Raw genomic sequence first — 17,803 nt, 5'->3', positions numbered from 1 at the left:
GGTAGACCTATGTTGTATAGTACAGGTGCTGCTACTTGTATTAGATATGTGATGATGAAAGTACCGACTGAGAAGGGAGTTATCGCCATACGAGGCGACCAGAAGGTATCCAGAGAATGTTACATGACCACAATACCCAGTTCTCCCCAAAAAATCACTAACAAAACCTTTCAAATGTACAGAACCGAGAATCTCCCTAAAAATCCAAAGCGTAAACAAACAAACACTAAAACATGCGAAATCCTAAGCCAGACTATCACTACGCAATATATCAAAAACGAAAAACGAAGCAAATCATGTTATAAACGTACAAACAAAAATTAAAAAGGGAGAAGAAGAACTTACTGGGCAATGTAGCAGCAGATCACACAAAAGCAGCAAATCTAGTGGAAATGACTACCGGCAACGAAGAAACACAAGCTTGAAAGCAAATTGATAATGGAACTAGCAACAAGGAACAGGTGCGCAAGAAAAAGCGTTTTTTCTTTAAAAGATCAGTTAAAAGGAAAAGCAAAGGGAAGCGTTTCTTCTTTGAAGATTCAATTTAAAGGGAAAAGCGAAAGGGACGCAGCAGTTAAGGAGAAATAAAAGACACTCCAAAATAGAAAGTAACTGAAAAAGGAGGGAAACTGAAGAGTTTCATGTCAACACATAAAATTTCAAAAACCAAAAAAGAACAAGTGGCAGCCATCTAAGCTCAATTCAATAAACAAGATCGATACACGTCGCCTACAGCTGTCACAACCAAACAAATCATGCCAGAAAAAGGACAAGTGAAGCGACGTATCCTCTGACAACATGTACAGGAGCCCGACACCGGACTAATGGGACTCAGCTTTATCCCACGCAAAAATTTAACTCGGCCGACGAAGTCTCCAACCACGAACATAAATGTCCGACACACTAGGGGGGGACTAGTGATAACGAGACCAGCAATAAGGCGGGGAAACAGCCTCACCAACATGAAACCTTACCAGGTCAAGCGAACATAAGGACCGGGTACCTAGTGACCATTTTCGACCGATCTACCAGAGAAAAAGACCACGGAGAGACCGAACTACAGGTTGACCATCCCGGAGCGGCCATACCTCCAACACAGGTATAAGATAGCTCGGTGCACGGTGTTTTACCGAGTTAACACTTCCCATAACAAACTCTGAACAGAATCTGACACATAGGCGTTTCCATGTACTGCATATCCTACTCGAGAAGCGAGACCCAACGTGAGCAAACCACGTCTACTAACCGATTTTGTGGGGACCAAAAAGAGTAGGAATCCACTGCGGAATACACGTGCCAAGTAAAACTATATAAACCACCTTATCAACAAACCCTAAAGGTATCTCTTTTCTTGCTTTACGCTCTTTTCTCTTCTTTTCTCCTCTTCTTTCTTCTCCCTCAAACAAATACTGACTTGATCGTCGGAGCGAATTGCCGGTGACCTCCACCGGTATTTCGTCTGACCTTCTGTGTTCTTATCCTTTCAGGTTCATCTGACCGGTCCAGGCGTTGGTGATTTATCAGTAACTAAGAATAACTCAAATCATAATTGACATGAATGCTATATATATATAATCCATAAATTAAATAATATATAATTAATGTTGATCGGTGATTCTTTAATTATAGTTTTTATTTCTTATTCGAATTTAGTTCTTAGTTAGTTTTCATTAGTTGTTAAATTTAGATATTAAAAACCAACAATTCAATTCTGAGATGGATCAATTGGTGCTTAAGAAATAAATGTCATTAAGGATCGATAACCAGACTTATTTTACTGCATACAATACTTATTTGATACTTATGCACTTGTAGATTTTTACCAATAGCGTTGTTGTCGTGGATAGTTTATATCCTTAACAAGTTTATTTCATTTTAATTTAACATTTCATTTTCTCGTATATTTAAGGAAATCTTGCACTCGTTTATACATAATACACGTCGCATAGGACTACCCCTAATACCATATCAACCGAATCTTACTACTTTCAAAAAAAAGCGTTCAAAAATCAATTCAGATGAACATCGATATCAACAAAAGCGATATGAATCTCAAATTCAAAGTCGTTGATGCTTGTATATAAATCTTTAATGAGCTTATTTTGATGTCGAAAAACATTATTAATTGTTCCATGTCTTGAGAATGATACGAAGATTAATGAGCTTATGGATAAGAGGCAACTTGTTGCTGGAGAAATGGGATGCCAAGACAGAAAAATAAAGTTGCTAAATATAATTTTGATTTCGCAGCTTGTGGATGTGCTAATCTACTTATCATTTAACCAAAAAAAAATATAATTTTGATTTGTTGATCGCCTGGTTGATATATTTTAATGAAATTTGACAAAATAAATTGACGAGGTCAGTGTTGCAGTCAATTTTATTAAACAACTAATTCACAACACTACATCGTGTTCTAATTTCACCTTCACGAGTTCCTGTAAGAACATCAAGAGAACCCATATGCACCATCGCCTTAACGAACTTGTCAGCCCATGTTCTTACGTTCCTTGTATTGTTCATCACCATCCTTTGCGTCGTAGGGTTATTCATCAATGTCTGATCGGAGGTGAATAACCCGCGATTCTTGGTCACCTCCAAGTAATATCTGTTGTCCATTCGATCAGGGGTAGGATTCATCGGGACGGTTGGATCAGGACTGTTATTGGTAGGTTGCGGGCACTTAGTTTTCAAGTAATCCGCATATCTTGAATCCATGGAAGGGTCCTGAGGATGAGTAGCATTGAAAGTGTAGAGACGGTTAGAGAATGAAGAACAGTGAGAGACTCCGATAGAATGCGCTCCCAATAGCGTCACCATTTCCTCCGCTGACAATCCTTTTCGAACAAAACTGACCGCTGCTTGCTGTGCATCGAAGAAGGGAGGTGGAAAATTTTGTTCTACCTCGGCCATTATCGAAACACGCCCGTCTCTTCGTCCAGCAGGAACGCTGTAGTTTATCCCGCCAAGCTTGAAGATGCTATCGCGTGCTGCGAATGCAAGAATGTCTGCGCACGAAACAACCTTCGGACATGCAGATTCTATTTCGGTTTTAGCTTCGTCGATCACTTCGAAACCTCGTAAGCTACGACTGTTAGCAACGTGCTCTCTCTCCGACGGGTTACCTGGTGTGGAAGCTATCAGCACCGAACTATCGCAACCCCTAATGAAGCAGTCATGAAAATGCATTCTAACGAGACCAGCACCGAGTCCGGGGTCGCGGGACAGGAAATTGTTTACAGCTTTTCTCACAATATCTTCTGCTGATGGACAAGAGGAATTGTAGAACCCAATACTAAGGGTACCAGACAATGACAATGTAGCCAACGAGCAAAATGTCATAAGGAAAATAATATTAAAAGATGACATGTTGATTATTGTATGTAAATGTTACGATGAGAAGAGTAATGTCACATGAAATTTAAATTTGAGCTTTGTGGACAAGCTGCAAGTTAGGTTACTAAATGGAGTTGAAGAAAATTGTGGATCAAACATTGGTATTTAATCGGTGAAATTGTGGTCCAAAGCTTTAGCCGTGCCAAGATTTAATATGATACCATGCTGTCGATTCCTATTGGAATAATATCAAAAAATTTATTTTTATTTTAATATTAAATTGGGCTCGTATTCTATAGAGAAGACAGGTCGGTTTTGGGGTGGGTTTCTCTGGGTCGGAGTTGGGCGAGATGAGTTTGACATTTTTTATTTTAGAAATTTTTTAATTTCATTCTGTTTTTTATTAGTTTTTAAAGATAAAAGGCTTATTTGTACTTTTTTAAATAAAAAAAATATAATTTTATATTTATATTTGGTTATTTGAATTATTTCATCTTTGAAGTAAAAAGAATTGTCTAAAATTGGAAAACAATTAAAATAAAAAAATGCAAAATAGAGTAAAATTGACCACTTTCAACGTCAGATAGAATTAAAAAGGGGATAAAAACTCAAAGATTTTTAAAGCATTAGGTAAAAAATTTACATTGTAATTAATTATTTGTACTGACATTAAGAAGTTAAATTAATCAATTATAATTAATTATTCTCTTACAATTTTAAATAATTTCAATTAACAATTTTATAATCTGGTATAATCACTCCCATATGTAGCAATAATATAATTTTAAATAGTACTATTAGATTTTGGACTTATCTCTTACATTTGTATGGAAAATTCTGGATATAATAAAATTCGAACCTATTTCTTATATCCGTATGCAAATTTTTAAGCTTAAATTTATTTAGAGTTAATACTAACTTTCACCAACTAATTCGTTAATAATTTTAAATAGTGGAACTAAAATTGTCCACATTTATGATAAAGTATCGTACACAAAGGCTGAAAATTTCTCTATCTTGAGTACGTATCCTATTATAATGAAGATCAGTTGAAATGAAATTATTTTATTTGAATCTTTTGTACAAGTCAAAGAAAATGGAAGTAAGCTCTCTACTCTTATTATTTATTATCCATTTACTATTTGAAGTTTTCAAAGATCAGAATTTTAAACTTGCTTTAAAGATAGCCAGTTTACGCGTATTACCAAAATCATTTCCCCTATAAATATCTATTCTATATCCACTCTTAGCTTCATCAACTTCAATATATTTCTTCTCTTTTTTGCCTAATTTATCGAGTTTTAAATCCGCGACTCAACCAGTAATATTAGTCGATAAATTTGTTCTTTAATCAACTATATTAACAGTATCTATTAGTAATCTCTTCGTATAACCAATTATCAGTTCGGCTACAATGTCCTCTTTCAATATTATTTTCCTTATGATGATATTTTGCTCTTTGGCTACATTTTCTTCTGCTTCCCTTAGTGTTGGATTCTACAGATCTTCCTGTCCAACAGCAGAAGCTATTGTGAAGAGAGCAGTTAACAAATTTGTCTCTCGCAACCCTGGTCTGGGAGCTGGTCTTATTAGAATGCATTTTCATGACTGCTTTGTGAGGGGTTGCGATGCTTCTGTGCTGCTAGCTTCTACACCAGGTAATCCATCGGAGCGAGAGCATATTGCTAACAATCCTAGCCTACGAGGCTTCGAAGTTATTGACGAAGCCAAAGCTCAAATTGAAGCTCTATGTCCGAAAACTGTGTCGTGCGCAGATGTTCTTGCATTCGCGGCTCGCGACAGTTCTTTGAGGCTTGGAGGGATCAACTACGCTGTTCCAGCTGGACGGAGAGATGGGGTGTTTCGAATGTGGACGAAGTAGCACAAAATCTTCCTCCTCCGTTCTTCAATGCACAGCAATTAGTAGACAATTTTGATCGTAAAGGAATGTCAGCAGATGAGATGGTGACGCTATCAGGAGCACATTCTATAGGAATCTCTCATTGTTCTTCATTCTCTGACCGTCTCTATTCTTTTAATGCTACTCATCCTCAGGATCCTTCCATGGATCCAAGATATGCAGCTTTCTTGAAAACTAAGTGCCCACCACCACCAAGCAACAATGGTGATCCAACAGTCCCTCTCGATCCAACCCCTAATCGCATGGACAACAGATATTACGTGGAGTTGACCAAGAATCGCGGATTGTTGACTTCCGATCAGACATTGATGAACGGTCCTTCCACACAAAGTATAGTGGTGAACAATGCAAGGAGTGCAAGAACATGGGCTACCAAGTTCGCAAATGCAATGGTTCACATGGGATCGCTTGATGTTCTTACCGGAGTTGAAGGTGAAATCAGGACACGATGCAGTGTTGTGAATTAATCTCATGCAGTTGCTGCTGGAGAGGATTCTCTGATCATTTTTTTTTGTTAGATGTGTTCTTACGTCAACTGTATATTGTGTCCTGCTTTGTAACATTTCAATGTAAAACAAATTTGTAACAATTTTTTATCCAATGCGGCCATAGCACCCATGAAATTAGTGTTCCAGCTGCATTTGCAAAGAACCAATGAGAATGTAGATGGACAGCTTAAAAAAAATTTAAAACAAAATTTGAATTCAAGCATGCAAGTGCGATGCTTCAGTACATGCAACGAATTAGCGACGGCTTATAAGCGGGTGTGCTAGGGGCAATTCTTCGGATGATTTAATTTTCTTCTGATCTTAGAGACGGATTAGCGACCGCTTAAAATCCGTCTCTAAAATCAGAAGATAAACAGAACATTTCCTTTTTCTTCATATCATCTGCGTTTTCTTCTCAAAACCTAAAACGCGCCGCTCCTCTCAAAACCACCGTTCCTCTGTCTCCGTTTCTCTGCCGCCGCTCTCTGGTTCGCCGCTCCTCTCTCCCAACATTAGGTTAGTTTCAATTGATCGTTAGGTTTATTTTACATTTTTTTAATTCTTTCTTTAAAATTGCAGTGGCTGCCGCAGCCGCCGTTCGTCGTCCGTCCTCCTTCACCTCTGTTTTCCGGTGCCCCGTTAAAGGTTAGTGTTTTTTTAATTTAATTTAAATTAATTGTTAATTTATATTTATTAGTTTTAAAAATAGATTAATTAATTTAAATTAGGTTAGTTGATTAATTAGGTTAAATTGTCAAGTTTAATTTATCAGATTAGGATTATATTAGAAAATTATAATTTGCGTCAATTACTTAATCAATTAGTTATTTAATTAAATTGTTAGATTAATTATTAGGTTAATTATTAGTTTATTAATTAATTAGGTCAATTAGTTGTTTAATTAGGTTAAATTGTTAAAAAAAATTTTTGATAATTGGGGGAGCGCTTGTTGGAGGAATCGAACCCACGACCTATCAATTTGCTGCTCATCGCTTATACCATTTGAGTTACAACTCATTAGTAGTTAAATTGTTAAGTTGTTTAATTGTTTAATTAATAAATTGATTTAATTGCATAATTAGTTGATTAAAGTATACAATTGGTTAATTAATTGATAAAAGTAGGTTTATTTGATATATGTTGAATTGGTTAATTAGTTGAATTAAATTATTGGTGGTTTAATTAGTTTATTTATTTTTGATAAATTAGTTTAGGTTAGATAATAACTTGTTACTATTTATAATTTCGTTAAATTAATTATAATATTAAATTAAGTTAAAAGTTAATTTAACAAAATTTAGGTTAATTTAATAGTTTTTAATTAATTTGAGATAAAATTGGTTAATTAGTGTAATTTAGTTTAATTAGTGTAATTAACGTAATAAATGTTGGTTTCATTCTAATTGGAATGTATTGCTGGTTTGTGTATTGTAATTTGTTTGCAGATCTTTTTTGAAAATGAGCTATTTTTTTAGGAAAAGTGTTGTACATTTTTTATTAGAAAAATGAATCTAATAAATATGAATTTATAATAAGAAAACATTAAAACTAATTACGTGATAAGTTTGTTGTCGATTGTTTGCACCGGCCTAAATACCACGTCCTTTGTGATCTTGCAGTTATGCCTTCAATAAGTAAGTATTATTGTTTTTTTTTTTCATTTAATAGTTAAACTAGGATTTGAAATAAATTTAAACAATTAATTAACTTCGATTTTATTCCCACCGAATAAAATTGTAAATTAGCCATAGTGTTTCTGTTTGTATGTTTAATCGCTTGAACGACATGGAATTGTTCAATTTGTACGGTTCGCAAAATTGATGCTTCCGTAATTCGATCACGAAAAACATATATGCGTAGTTGCGGTAGAAGAATATTTGGTTGTTTTAAATTGTTTGTTCTCGGGGTGGCTATTTACTATATGTTTTGTAATGCTTAATCCTTAGGGAATATATAATAAACATTATTTGACATATATTATATAGCACTTAAGGAGAATAACGTTGGAAGGCTTCCAAATATTTTTCTCTGTACCTACGCATATGTAGTGGTCGAGTTATGGGGTGCCAGTTTTGTGAATACGATATGGCCTTACCTAGCAGTAAATTATATTGAACTTACTATCGTCCAGTGAAAACTCTCCTTAATTGTCCATGCTACAGAAATGGATCCAGATCGCAGTTGGATGTATAGGAGACTCACGGGCGGGTTGCTACACCCAGGGTTTTATGAGCACGTAGAGGAATTTGTTAATTTTGCTTTACGCCATCCCGGGTGCATGAGTGGTGGGGTACAAATTAAATGCCCCTGCTCTCAGAAAAAATGTAGAAATACGAGTTATCGAGATGTTGAGACTGTGAAATTGCATATTTTGAAGAAAGGGTTTGTGCAAGGTTACCATGTATGGGTTTTTCATGGCGAGGGGACCGTCTTAAATCCCCTTCCCATTGCACAGCTACCGAAGAATGAGTTTGACTCTAAAAATGAGGGGGGTAAGTTCAGTTTCGTTCAAAAAGTGATTATCGATACTGCTGGTCCAGAAGTAGTGCTCACAGATGATGTGAAGAAGAAGTCTGAGATAGCGCTAGCTAATCAGATGAGCGAGCCGACGGGTCCCGGCTCTGACCCAGTCAGCCATACAGGAGGATCCCGTTCCGCTGTTAAGCATATGGATGTGATGGTTTGTTTCCTAATTTTTTTTTTCATATAACTGTAATTATGTTTTTGTTTTTTTTGGCACACTAACGAAATTATGTCTTTGGTAGGCTAAGGTGCTTGGCAGCAAGCCGACCGCACCAGAGCTGTCTAATCGCCTTCACTCCACGAAAGCTGATAAGCGGGTCCTATTGGACAAGAGGGCTCACGATATGAGTGTAAGTCCTAATATTTATAAATCTCTTTAGTTGTTGTATTCTTTTTAAGTCTTAGATTAAGTTAAATTAGAATTTGTTGGAATTTAACAAGTAAATGCTAGATTAGGTTTGTGAAAATGGGTGTTGGTTGTATGTGAATTGTATATGTTTGCAGGGTGTTTTTGAAAATGGGTCATGCTCATATTATAGAAAAGATGCTGCCGAAATTTCGTTGAAATTAGGATTACATTTAATATGTTATGCATTTTTAGTAGTGATAATACTTAATTGATATGTTTTTCAATCTTTTTATAGGACGCGGTCGCTCATAGACTTGTTGCTGCGTCCCAGTCGACGACCGGAGATGGTAACTCCTCGAGTCCAGCGGACGTGGACGAGACCCGGGTACTTCTGGATATCGAGGGCGTCAACAAGAAGCAGCGCTTGCACGGGCTGGGTTCGGCGACTAGCAAGTACTTCGATGAGGCCACGAGTAGCAGAGCGCGCGGCAGCTCTTCGCAGTCACAGCGGGCGGACGACGATTTCGAGCGGCGTGTGCAGGCCGGCGTCCAGGAGGGACTACGTCAGGCTACAGCCGACTTCAAGGTGAGGGTGGCCGAGTTTGGACGTCAGCAGCTGGCTAGCAACAACGAGCGGATGACCACGCTTATCCGTGCGGAGATTGCGAAGATGATGCCGAACCTTCCTCCGGAGTATCACCCATAGTTCCCCCCCAGCAGACGATGACATTATCTTCGTGGCTTTGCAGTGCCGTGTTTGTTTTATTTCCCAACAGTTTATGTTGTTTAACACTTTATATAGTAACTTTCATGTAAATTTTGACATTGTTTTATGTATTACCTTGTTTTCTTTCTTTTAATCATTCTCCCTTAACCACAATCTTTGTGGGATCGGTCTCTTATTTACCGAGTATTACGAGTTGACAATTTTATCAACACTAATTATGAACCTATGACCTAATCACTCGAGGACGGTTTAGGAAATAGGTGGTCTTATAAGTTTGCTTAATTAATTGTGTTTCATTGATTTAATCAAAATTTAATTATTGCGAGAGCGATTTAGATTTCGATTCGTTAATCAAATTGCAATTTTCTTGACTCTTGACTCGAGAGAGCGGTGTTAGAGCTTTTTAGTTTTTGTTATGATAGTTTTAACCAAAAATCCATGCTTGTCGTGTTAAATGAATTGAGCATTGATGTAAGTTCATTCTTTGTGGGATCGATAACTCAAACTTCATAATCCTATATTACTTGCGATTCCGTATATTTGCGGAAATCGACCAACAATAGTGGAAAAAATAATTTAGAGTCGATTTGGTTGCAAAAATTTCAAGTTAAATGGGCTTTGCAGGTTGAGAAAACACAAAATAAATTGAACTTTTTATATGGAATACTGTCTTTTCTTGCGATAAAATATCTTTAGTTGTTGCTTATTTTTTATTATTTAATATTCCACATGACTAACGCATTATTGGTTTGTTATACAAATAACAATGATGCAACAATTGTGTTGTATTTTTTTCATGTGTAAATCAACATTTTATGTTATTTTCCTCTTAAACTAATATTTTTTGTTTAAAAAGTTAGTTGAAAAATGTGATTTGTTTAATATAATATGAAGATATATAAATATAATTATATTTTTTTTTCATTTTTTTTTAAAAAAGTAGTATGCATACAGAATATTTTTATGATTTGATTGGAATAAAAACAATATATTTTTTTTTTTTTAAAATAATCTATATTTGTTTGATGTTTTGGTTAAAGATTAAATTTTTTTAATAAGATAAACTAAAGTCTCACATTTAAACTGGTACAAACTGGTAAATATTAGATAAACGAAAGACAGTTTTTTTATGAAATGATGTGGTTTTGTAAAATGTAACTTATGGTTTGGAAAAAAGAATAAAAATTATATTTTAAAGTGGTGTTCTATCTTTTTCTTTTTACAAAATATATGAAATATATAATTAGAAGCTCAGAGTGTTATCTTTATAATAAAAAAAATTGGATTTTATAAAATACCCGAGAACAATATTTTAAAAAAATATCGAATGAGTTCTTAGAATTTTTCAAAATACCGAAAAAAATTATTTACTAAAATACGGAAAAATACACTTAAAAACACTACAACATATATAAAAACACAAAAAAAACACCCAAATACATTATAAAAATACTGGAAAAAAAACATAAAAAAATTATCAAGAAATATTTTTGAAAAAAGCGTGGGATCGCCATACAAATTTATTATTTGCTTCACTTAAAATGCACCTAAAAACACTTAAAACACTCATATATAAAAAAAATCAGCAATCCAGTGTCAACAATATACATAGCACATGTTGACCGCTACCAGTCAGAAAATTTTAATTTTCAAGAGATAAACTTAAATATTAATTTAAATATTACAAAACAATTAATTAATATAATTAAGTAAAATTAGAATTAAGTATAATTAATTTATTTTATTTTTATTAATTTTACAGATTATGTAAAATTATATTCTGTTCCAATACTATTTCATTAATAATGCTCCACCTTAAAAATTCTAATGCAAAACTATATATCAAATATTATTAACAATATGACATTCAAAACTCTATTTAAAATAATGTTTTTTTTTAAATTAAAATAATAAGTAAAATTTATAATAATAAAATATAAAGAAAAAGTAATACTATAAATGATGGGTCGAATTACGCAGCATACGACTAGTCTTCAAATAATAATTCTCATTAGTTCATTTTCTCCAATAATCCACGGCCAAACAATCATTATCTACATAAAGTCAAATACAAAAAAATGGAGTGGGTGTTTCCATATCCTTCTTCTCCGATTGACGACGGTGGTTCTATATCTTCCGCCACCGCCTCCTCCACCAATTATACTCAACTTGATTCCATTTCTTCTTACGGGGACTCTAAGGGCTCCGAACCCTCATGCACATACCCTCCCTTTCCAACATCCACTCCAGTACAGCAAAACAGTGCCGGTGCCGGATCACTACTTGCTCTGCTAATGGCTTGCGCTGAAGCTGTTCAAGAAAACGATCTAACACTCGCAGAATCACTCGTTAAACGAATAGGTTTTGATTTGTTGTAATTTTTACAGAATTGTATAAGTCTGGTTTCTAGTTCCATGTCGAAAAGTTGTATAAATTGGTCAGTATATGTAGAAGAGTTCTAAGATGGAACACATTGTACATGTATTTGTATTGTTTTGTGGAAAAACACAATGATCATCTGTTTAATACTTGAGATGATTTGCATAATGGTTTCCTCGACCGTTCCTTGACCCTCGACTTTGGGTGTTTGACATCCGTATTGATGAAGGAATTTTATACTTTTTAGGCAAATTAAATTTATCGATCCGTTTTTTCTAAATATATGATGATTTTTGAATTTTGTCAGTTAATTCATTATCTTTTAAATCTTTGTTAAATATATTCATGAATCATTTAAAACTGATATGGCGTCAGGTTGTATATGCCACGTAGGATAATTTTTTTTATATATATACGAATAACATTGCGTCACATTAGCTCAAAATGAGTTATGAATATATTTAACAAAAATTAAAAAAAATAATGGATAAAACTGGTAAAATTTAAGCATCGTGATATATTTGAAAAAAATATTAAAATTGTTGATAGATAAGTTCATTTGCTACTTTTTATGAGTAGATATAATTTATAGAAGAAGCGAGGATCGAACAAATAGGCAAAAATAATGTAGCAAATTGGACTTTAGCTCGTGGAGCTGAGGCATTTTTGCACCAACTCAGGGTGCTTATCCATTCCTTCAATATATATCATATGTTAATATATTCGCTATATATAATTATCATATTGAATTTTGTTTTTAAAATATATATATTTTCAAACATTTTAATATGAATTTTATATTGTATATATGCTTAGCTGGTGTGTTAATTATTGTATTAGAAATAAAAGTGCCTAATTAGTACATTTATTAATTTAATAATTGAATTTTGTACTATGATATATTGGATTAGATGGGAAAATGTATGCATCTGTATTGAGTAATTTCATATTTCCATTTAATTCAAGTAAATTTAAGTTATAACACTAAATACAGAATATAGAACTCTAGTTTTATTGATACATTTGTCGATTATGAATAATTATAATGGGTAAATTTGCACATTCTCAGTTAATTAAAAAAAATATAAATGAATACGTATGAATTGTGTGATTTTTATTTAACTTTCTTGTTTGAAAAATTTAACATATAAAATATGTACGATAATCTATCATATTTGTGTTACATATTTTTACACAATCCTAATTGGCTATAAGTTTCTTTCTTCTAGATTGGATGTATATTAATGTACTAATACGTAGGATTAGCAATTTAATTTAAAATTGATTTCAACTATAGAATTTAAATAAAACTCAACAACTAGAAGTTGAATAAGTTCAAAATCCCTCTTCTATAAATATGGTCTCATGTAAAGCAAACAAAATTTACATTACTATATACTATTTATTATATACGAAGTAGAAGCAGAAAAAAAATGAATTCGGTCACAATATGCATGGTTTTGATTACTATATGGTTAGCAACATGTGGTTTAGCATTTAGCTATGTCTTACCATGTGAAGTAGTATGTAATTTCAATTGTCCTCCAACTTGCACGAAAGTGTATAATCATTATCGCGGTTCTGGTTCGGACGATATTTGTTATTGCACATGCGATTGCCTTGCAAATTCAAACCCTAACCCTACTCCTAAACCACCACCAACAGCAGGTAACCCGTTTATCCCGTCAACACCTCAAGTTCCTAAACCGGTTATCCCTTATCCGTCAACACCTCAAATTCCTAAACCAAACCCGCCGCCATCAGCTTATCATCCTCCGAATCCTCCATCCGGTATCGACTATCAACAATGTTGGGCAACTGCTTTTGATATATCTTCTTGTTGGTTAAGAGCTGCGGTTAATATATTTTTTCCGAATGTCGAAATTGGTGCACAGTGTTGCGCGGAGTATAGAAGATGGGGTGCAGATTGCTTTAATGGAGATCAAACTATTCCTGGAATTTTGGCTCCGTTGGTGCCTCCTCCTCTAATTGAGTTTTGCAGGACTCATTGATTATGTTTGCTGTTTTGTTTCTATGTTTTAATTTATGTTCGTTGTTATTGTTTTTTGTTTTTTGGTTAGGACCATTGTTTTAGGAATTTAGCTTAGATTTGGAGTTAGCTTTAGTTTTATTTTAGTCAGAAATTTAGATTACTAAATTTTTGATATATTGATGTATTATTGCTTCAGTTTTACATTATTATATCGACAATTCCTTTATCATTTATCATTGTTTTAGTTTGATGCTCTTGTTTTAGTTTCTTTTAAATATATTAACAATGAAATCCAATGCAGAATTTCAAACTTAACTGAATATTTTACAACTTATGAAGTTTTTAAAAGGAAAATTTTACAACTTATATGAAGTTCTGTACATTGTTAGGCACAATATTAATCCAATGCAACACAATTCTTATAAATCACAGAAGACATACTTAATTAATATTTATTATTATCACCCAATAATTCAAAACAATACAATCTCTTATAAATAAGATAAATTAACAGATCGCATCATGGATACATAACTAACATGCCCAATATCATGCTGCACTCGAGCAGTTTTCGACTAACATGCCCAATATCATGCTGCACTCGAGCAGTTTTCGCTATCTCCTGAAGCCACATGGGTTGCGAAAGGCTTCGAAGTGAGATGTTAAATCTTGACTTGGTCTTTACTGCAAGATCCGTGTACTCCTTACTGATGAAATAACATGAAAATTGTCATTAGAAACCCATCTACAATGATGAAACACCTTGCTCATGCTTGTATTATGTGTAGCACAGTGCAAAAGTACGAAACATCATACCTCCAGTCTAGGCCTTTTGACACTTGATGTTGCAGTTGACTCCAAATCAGATGCTTCTGGACCATTGAGTTGTTTCAAACTGTCTCTTATGCTGCTAGCTGATGATCCAATGTTCAAGGGCATGGCACTTGTACAGGGGCTCATCTTCCTTGTCCCACACAAGGTGATAAAAGTTCTCGCCTGAAGACGACAATTTGTCATTTCTACCAAATCCTCACCAACTGCAGCTCCAGATCCATTCTGATCCGGGGCTGAACCCGCAAATCTGTCAGTCATGCTGACAACTGAGCCAATGTCACCGACAGCTGCACTTATCGCTCTAGGGGATGTAGACTTAACCTGAGCATTGTAATTGAAGCATAAGTCTATCTTTCACAATGAATAACCAAATGGCAAATACTCTGCAGCCTTATATTTTAGTGTCATTAATGCGTACCTGCTGCAATGATTTCACTGCATTTCGCAGTCCATCATCTCGATTGGAAGATGCCGGCAATGAATTCATCATGCTTTGCTGCAAGCTCGACACATTGTTCTGCTGCATTGTAGGCACCGACCCTTGCGTGTTCATTGATTGCATTTGAGGATTCATTTGATTTTCACGAGATTGCACTTGAGAAACTTGAGATTGTGGTTGATGGATGTGGGACTGGGAAAGCTGTGCTTGTTGCACTGAACTGAGAGGCTTCCTGGGTTTATTTGCATTTGTAAAATACTTAATCTCCATCTCATAGACTCCCAACTTGTCCTTGTGACATGGAGAAATGTTATTTTTTGAAACCTCTAAGAATGATATCATGAGCTCAAATATAGTCCTGATAACTTTCAGCTTGGCAAGCAGGTCCGTGTTTGGCGGTTGTGAAAGTGAGTCATCCTGGATACAATATATAAGTACTTGTAAGCTTCTAAATATGCATTAATTCAACCTTTGCATGCCGAATCAATAGAGTGCAAAGGTAATTATCTTACTTCTATACAGAGTGATTTTGACCACAATAAATAGATTGACAATAGTTAACAAGTATTGGATAGACAGTAAATTAAGAGAGAAAAATGTGGTTAGTGACTTGCCTGCTGTATTTTTGTAGCAATTTTCTGATACATGTCTTTTAGCTTTGATAAGTACATGTCCTTCATGGTTTTGATCTAAATTAGAAAGAAAAAAAAGAACAAATAATTGAAAGATCACGAAAAAACAGATTAATTTACTCAGTAACACTAAAACTAACTGTTCCAGCTGCATTTGCAAAGAATCAATGAGAATGTGGATGCACAGCTAAAAAGTACTGATCGAGACAGTGGTATCAATATTCACCAGTTTGACAAGTATGGTTAATTTTAGCAGCCTGTTCGATATTAAAAGATGAAATTTTCAGCTTTAACAGTACTTCCCTACAAGCTTCGTCTAACACGTAAAGTTACTGATAATACCTTTTGATAAACTTCCTCTTGCCAATCACCTCCATTTGCATGTCCAGTCTGTGCGGTAGAATCTAGCGAAGCTTCAAAAATAGACACGTAAGTCGAATACAACTTCAACATTCTACACAAACTACAATAAATCTTCGCAACTTAAGAAGGAAATGTTGCAAGAATGATCAATGGATGCATCAACTTAAATAGAGAAATCGACATATATTTTTCTCAAATTGTTTAGTAACAGATAACAATCAACTGAAGTTCAATGCTCAATCAAGGGAATACCTCCTGGATCAGTGGCTCTGTTGCTATTGCCAGCCGCGTTCTGTGGCAAAGCATTGGGCAGAGTATGTCGAGAATTCGATTCCATCGTAAACATCCTTGTTCCGTGCTGATAGTCAGACTGAAACGCCTTCCATATCTTTTCCTCAAACTGCACAGCTTTTTTCTTGAGTTCTTCAAGTCCCTCTTGGCTGGATGGAAAATGTCTTCTTAATCTGTCCATTCTAACGCATTGAAAAAGGCCAACTTAATTGCTATAATAATACAGAAACAAGATTCTCAAATATATACATTAAACACACAGATTACAAAACATGAAGAGAAAAAACACTAACATTTTGTTGACCATACTCTGCCGCGTCTCGGCCAGCAGAGTTGCTCTGCAGTAACCTGTATCCAGTGTAGGTTGACCATCTTGTTCATTTTGCCACCGATTATTTGTATCCATTAGGATAAACCAAACTGGATGCTGGTGCTTACACTAAAAAAAAAAACAAAGAGAAAAAACAGAATCAACTGAAAAACAAAAATAAATTAAAGAACTGTAACAAGTGAAACCAAAAGTACTAACATTTATAATCTTAAGCAGAGTAAAGATCTAGGTAGCACAAACACGGTGAAATGGTATTATTTTAAAGTTTCCTATGTTAAAATTGAATTTCATGTCCGAAACGCCAAGTGACATGTTTCCGAGATAATAGATTGAGTTAAGTGTCCGTGCTAATATAAAAATTAGAAAAATAATTACTTAAACCACCGTCAAAATCATCACCAAATAAAACAAAGCTACAACCTTCACTAAAATTAGTGGTACAGTTTGAAAGCTAGTCAATCAAAAAGAGGCAACCACTGACCTTAACAATATATTTGAAATTTTGAGAGAAAATGATAATGCTTTTGAGCAATGATCACATTAAAACCAACAATTTATTTGCACATAATACGCTCTTCCTAGAACCGCACCGCTCACAGGGCATTCTAACTGCAACATTAGCCAACATATATAGTAAACAACTAAGGATTTAAATGAAAAGTGATAGTAAAATACCTGTTGATGCAAGCAAAAGAAGTGAGAGTAAGACAGCAGACAATTAAACTCTTAAAACAACCCATCTCCATTTATAGACAAACCAAACTCCGAAGATTCTCGTGAAGACATCATCTAAACCGTCCGATTTTGTAAACAAGATGAGTCATGTCACCAAGCTTTGACATGTTTAGAGTAAATATATAACCATATTTGGCCTCTCTACATTTGTCATGCAAACTCCGTATAATCAAACTTTTAAAAAATAAGATTCTTTTATCACCTCTCTTTTCTTTACATGTGTCAGCTTCAGCTTGTCACTTGGGCGCGTCAGCCATGCGCCAACCTCTCCCGGTAGCATTTATAAGGGAGTAAATTCTAATTAACGATTTTTTCATATCAATCTGGACGGAATTTTAAATTGAAAATATAACAAAATTTACGCCGGTTAAAAATAATTTAAAGTTAGTCAATATTGTTTAAATTGGTCCTGTTATTCTTAGATTAATATCATTCAAGAATAAAAAATTTAAAATATATTTA

The 17,803-nt window shown here is 34.4% G+C and overlaps 3 protein-coding genes and 1 pseudogene across 8 annotated transcripts; 2 read left to right on the top strand and 2 right to left on the bottom strand.

Annotated features, from left to right (window-relative positions):
* Positions 1 to 2,271: 2,271 nt before the first annotated feature.
* LOC126682710 (peroxidase 5-like) lies at positions 2,272 to 3,411 on the bottom strand. The gene has a single exon (XM_050378457.2). The coding sequence runs from the start codon at positions 3,367 to 3,369 to the stop codon at positions 2,392 to 2,394; it is 978 nt and encodes a 325-aa protein (XP_050234414.1). The 5' UTR covers positions 3,370 to 3,411; the 3' UTR covers positions 2,272 to 2,391.
* A 1,219-nt stretch (positions 3,412 to 4,630) lies between these two features.
* Positions 4,631 to 5,846, top strand: LOC126680356 (peroxidase 5-like; annotated as a pseudogene).
* A 173-nt stretch (positions 5,847 to 6,019) lies between these two features.
* Positions 6,020 to 9,477, top strand: LOC126680355 (uncharacterized). Of its 2 annotated transcripts, none has more exons than XM_050375474.2 (5): positions 6,020 to 6,233; positions 6,325 to 6,390; positions 7,908 to 8,425; positions 8,511 to 8,618; positions 8,913 to 9,477. In XM_050375474.2, the coding sequence occupies exons 3-5, from the start codon at positions 7,910 to 7,912 to the stop codon at positions 9,321 to 9,323; spliced, it is 1,035 nt and encodes a 344-aa protein (XP_050231431.1). In that variant the 5' UTR covers positions 6,020 to 6,233; positions 6,325 to 6,390; positions 7,908 to 7,909; the 3' UTR covers positions 9,324 to 9,477. The 2 variants fall into 2 exon arrangements, with proteins under 2 accessions (XP_050231431.1, XP_050231432.1); XM_050375475.2 differs by having other exon boundaries at positions 6,020 to 6,261.
* A 4,677-nt stretch (positions 9,478 to 14,154) lies between these two features.
* LOC126683007 (mediator of RNA polymerase II transcription subunit 15a-like) lies at positions 14,155 to 17,519 on the bottom strand. Of its 5 annotated transcripts, none has more exons than XM_050378823.2 (9): positions 17,282 to 17,519; positions 17,088 to 17,215; positions 16,569 to 16,714; positions 16,237 to 16,448; positions 15,964 to 16,034; positions 15,604 to 15,678; positions 14,969 to 15,406; positions 14,533 to 14,871; positions 14,155 to 14,423 (listed from the first exon to the last, which is right to left on the bottom strand). In XM_050378823.2, exons 3-9 carry the CDS (start codon positions 16,679 to 16,681, stop codon positions 14,421 to 14,423), a joined length of 1,251 nt encoding a protein of 416 aa, XP_050234780.1. In that variant the 5' UTR covers positions 16,682 to 16,714; positions 17,088 to 17,215; positions 17,282 to 17,519; the 3' UTR covers positions 14,155 to 14,420. The 5 variants fall into 5 exon arrangements, with proteins under 5 accessions (XP_050234780.1, XP_050234777.1, XP_050234779.1 ...); XM_050378820.2 differs by having other exon boundaries at positions 16,237 to 16,457; positions 17,282 to 17,518; XM_050378822.2 differs by having other exon boundaries at positions 15,964 to 16,025; positions 16,237 to 16,457; positions 17,282 to 17,518.
* Positions 17,520 to 17,803: the final 284 nt, after the last annotated feature.

The sequence above is a fragment of the Mercurialis annua genome, linkage group LG5 (genome assembly GCF_937616625.2).
Source record: "Mercurialis annua linkage group LG5, ddMerAnnu1.2, whole genome shotgun sequence".
NCBI lineage: Eukaryota > Viridiplantae > Streptophyta > Magnoliopsida > Malpighiales > Euphorbiaceae > Mercurialis > Mercurialis annua.
The sequence above is the reverse complement of the archived record's forward strand: the minus strand, read 5'-3'. Positions and strand labels throughout refer to the sequence as shown.